Source organism: Anoplophora glabripennis, unplaced genomic scaffold, assembly GCF_000390285.2.
Source record: "Anoplophora glabripennis isolate ALB-LARVAE unplaced genomic scaffold, Agla_2.0 scaffold2674, whole genome shotgun sequence".
Lineage (NCBI taxonomy): Eukaryota > Metazoa > Arthropoda > Insecta > Coleoptera > Cerambycidae > Anoplophora > Anoplophora glabripennis.
Genome location: NW_019419019.1, coordinates 3004 through 6870, shown reverse-complemented (window position 1 = coordinate 6870; position 3867 = coordinate 3004). Strand labels below are relative to the sequence as shown.

General features: G+C 31.7%; 1 protein-coding gene across 1 annotated transcript; it reads left to right on the top strand.

Moving 5' to 3' along the window:
* The first annotated feature begins 344 nt into the window (after positions 1-344).
* On the top strand, positions 345-824 carry LOC111692726 (zinc finger protein 558-like). Its single transcript, XM_023456828.1, has one exon. The coding sequence runs from the start codon at positions 345-347 to the stop codon at positions 822-824; it is 480 nt and encodes a 159-aa protein (XP_023312596.1).
* Positions 825-3867: the final 3043 nt, after the last annotated feature.

The following is a 3867-nucleotide window of genomic DNA, read 5'->3' as shown; positions in this document are numbered from 1 at the left end:
TTAGTTACATGTGAATATAATCTACCAAAGAAAAAATCGTAAAGGATGCAGAAGACGTCATTCTTTCGTTTCTAGAAGGCCTTGGAAGAGCGGTTGCCAAATAATTCGAAGAGAAATTGTGATTTATTTCATTGTTGCTATTTTTCAGATCGAGGTACAAGGAAGTCCGTGACAAAAAGAACAAAAACAGTCGTAAGAGACAAAACTCATCAAAGATACACTCCAGCACAAATAATGACTGCGTAAAACTTTGCACCTTGACTAGTTGCGAATTTTGCGGTCTCCAAAAATCAAAAAACAAATCCGAATATCATCGGCCAACCTGCAGATGCGAAAAGAAAGAAATGGCTTTGGAAGTACCAGTTTTCGCTTCGCCAATAAAGTTCGATTTGCAACACGCCAAAGACAAGACTTACCGGTGTAAGCCTTGCCAGCTTAAGTTCGACACCAGGAGCGCCTACAGAAAACACAGGTACCAGAACCACGATGACAAATTCCGGATATGCTTCAAGTGCGGCAAGACCGTGATGAACTTGAATCAGCACGTGAAGTCCGTCCATGGGAACCCCAACGCCGTTAAGTGTTCTCAGTGCGATAAGACTTTCTCCTGCACCAAGCACCTGAACAGGCACAAGCTGGTCCACAGTAACGAGTTCAAGTATCAGTGCCACTCGTGCGGCAAGGGATTCAAGACTCCTTTTTCGTTGAAGGTGCATCTGAGATCACACGACGCCGTCAAGCCATTCATGTGCGACATTTGTTTGAAGACTTTTACCACGAAACAGTGGCGGGACAATCATCGGAAAACCCATAAGCTGCTCTGATACCAAAAACTTCGTATAGATGTAAAAACACGAACAATCCTTAAAAACAAGCAGAGTTATGGCGGGGTGTAATTAAAACGTTTGACCAAACTTTGGTTGTTGTTTCTGCGTCGCAAATTTGTTCTGAATGTGAAATATTTTCGAAATTGAAATAAACTATTGATTTAATAAAGTATTTTTTATATTTAAAAATCTAAATAAGCCTTAAGGAAGTGGTCTCATTATTTTTCATATTATTTAAACATTTGACATCAAGGCATTTTATGCAAAAAAAATATTTCTGTAAAATTGTTTATCAGTAAAGTGGAAATACAGAAAAATCAGTAAAATTATTGTAAAATGGCCTTTTGTTTGTCATGATATTAAATTAGAGGAAATATTTAATAAACAATAATAAAAAAATATTTAATAAAAGATACCTGATAGTTAAAAAATAATAGTTTTTAGTCCAGTCACTGAAGACGAAAATAAGGTAAAAGCTACCAATTTTTTCGGTTAGCATGGATTTTCCTGAAAATTTGCATACAAGCTCATCTGACCCCCCACTTCAAAAGTTATATTGTCTAGATGTGTACTTTTTTCTATTTGTGGGGTGAAAACTACCCTTGTACGAAAAAAAAGATGCGAAAATCGCAGATTTACGTACCTATTTTAAAGATTCAGTATTATGTTCAAAAAATATAAAGTTCCTTTCATGTTTTTTAATATAATTATGAATTTTAATTACTTTTCAACCTTTAAAAATCCTTAAAAACTATCCTTCCATGGTCAAAATAAAAGTTTTTAACAGTTTAAAATATTCTTTTGGTGTATTCACAATGTATTTCTTTTGTTATTGATTAGAAAGCTTACGACTCATTACAAAGTTGCAACCCTTAAAAACCATCCCATATAATAAAATAAAAAAATATTGAAATATTGAGATGTTTTAATGGTATGCATATGTTGAATTATAAACTTTTTATTGGTTTTCAAATGATCTATGATGTATTGCAACTTTTCAGCCACCCAAAAAACCCTTATGGAAGGCCTACCCCTCATAAAAAACCCTACCCCTTATAGAAAAATTTCCTAAAAATTATATGCGAGTATGATGATACAATTATTTTTTTTTATTTTATTGAATTTAAATACATGTGAACTCGGATACGTGTGTATGTATATTATTAAAATACTGAAATCAGTTCACAAGTGCTCCAAAATGCACAAAGATGATGGTCATTTACCCGCTCAGAAAATTTTACCAAAAAAATGCGATTAATTTTTTTACCATAACTTTTGTAATTTTAAAGTTATAAATTTACTCAAAAATTAAGTTCTGTGATATGCAGTTTTTTTGAGCCCTTCGTTTTTTAGATTTGTAACTAAAAGGGCTCAGGAAAGGCAGTCTTGGAGCTTAGTTTTGAGCTTCTAACGGACATAACTCAGTCAAATTTTATCCTACAAATATTTAAAAAAGCAAATTGTTCAGTAAGAAAAAACCTACAATTACTTATTCTATCATTTTTTTTAGTTTTTGAAATATTTGGAAGAAAAGACGATTTTTTAAAAAATTTTAAAATTTTATTCAAAAGTTAATGAAATTTTTTTAATTTAAGCTTCTAAAATCGTTCAAATTCCCAGAATCTGCTGTTAATACATAAATAAAGTAAATTTCAGAAGGAATACGTTTAATTTTTTTTCCGACATGAATTTTAATACCGATTTTTTTTTAAATCAAGACAATCATTTTATTTTGATTGTAACTTCATTAGTTTTCATGCTAACTACTTCTACCACTCAATCAATTTAAAGGTATTTTCAAGAACTTTAATAGGTGTTATATAAGTTTTCCTTGAAAAACCTTAAATTTTTCCGCTACAGGACGTTGAACGTTTCGATTATAGCTATCTTTGAAATTGACAACTTCTGGGAGTCATAACGGATTCTGTACCATCTACAAAAATAAAAAAAGCAATCTCTTTACTATTTAAATACCTTCATTTTGGCTTATGGTCATTTTTTTGATAAAACTTATAGTTTTTGAGATATTCGCGAAAAATGGCTCAAAAACATGCATTTTTGGGCTAAAACCGAACATGTTTGGGCGCAAAAAACTCAAAAAGTATTGACTGTACAAAAAATTCTTATAGAACATTTTTTGCTTACAATTCGTCCGTCTATGGAACCATGAGGTTATTTATAATAAAAAAATTCCCACCCTCCAGAAGGGGTGGCATCCACCCCTAGGGTAAAAGCACACATCGGTACTATAAAACTTTTGTTTCTTGGGCTATTCCCTAGCTACAGTTCAAATTTCACGTCAATCCACTCCATCCGAAAAAATTGGTAGCCAAAATGCTTCTTCTGTGACTGGATTACTAGAAAAATTAAAAATCACACTTGTTAAATCGTTAGGCAACATTTTATTGGACCAAAATCAGCTTATATAATACAGGGTGCGCAAAATTTTAATCACATTAAAACGAACAAGCCTTGTGTAATACATTTTTTTGGAAACGCATTTTAAAAAAGAAGTTTTTCAACCCGTAAGATTATTAAATGTGGGTCTTAATTTTTCCGAGTCTGAATAAAGTACATGTTTTGCTCACATATGACAAGATCGAGTAATTTATACCAAAATGAACTGCCTCATTTAAAGCGATGAATTCGTGATTAATAATTACATAACACATAACACAAAATAGAAATTAAGAATTAATTTCCATTGTGATAATACTAGACATACCTCAGAAATGTTTTTTCGTGTACAAACAAATAATATTCGTATACTTAGGAAGTATGTGGAAATGAAAAGTGCCCTTACTGGTGTATGTATTTTAATTTTCTCTCGTTTAAATTATTTTTTTAACTTACATTAACTTATTCTTGTTTTTTCCTATCTTTTGTTATGTGTAAAGTGTGTTTGCCAAATTTTGTTAGAGAAAATTACATTACAGACAGTAAGATTTTCCAGACGCTTATTTTAAAAATATGTACGGTTCTGACTTAGTAATTATGTCCAATTAAAAATTAAAAACAAGAAATGGCGGAGGCGCCGTTC

Excerpts from the sequence above, each read along its gene's own strand:
- LOC111692726 (XM_023456828.1), top strand. The coding sequence starts at position 345 with ATGGCTTTGGAAGTACCAGTTTTCGCTTCGCCAATAAAGTTCGATTTG.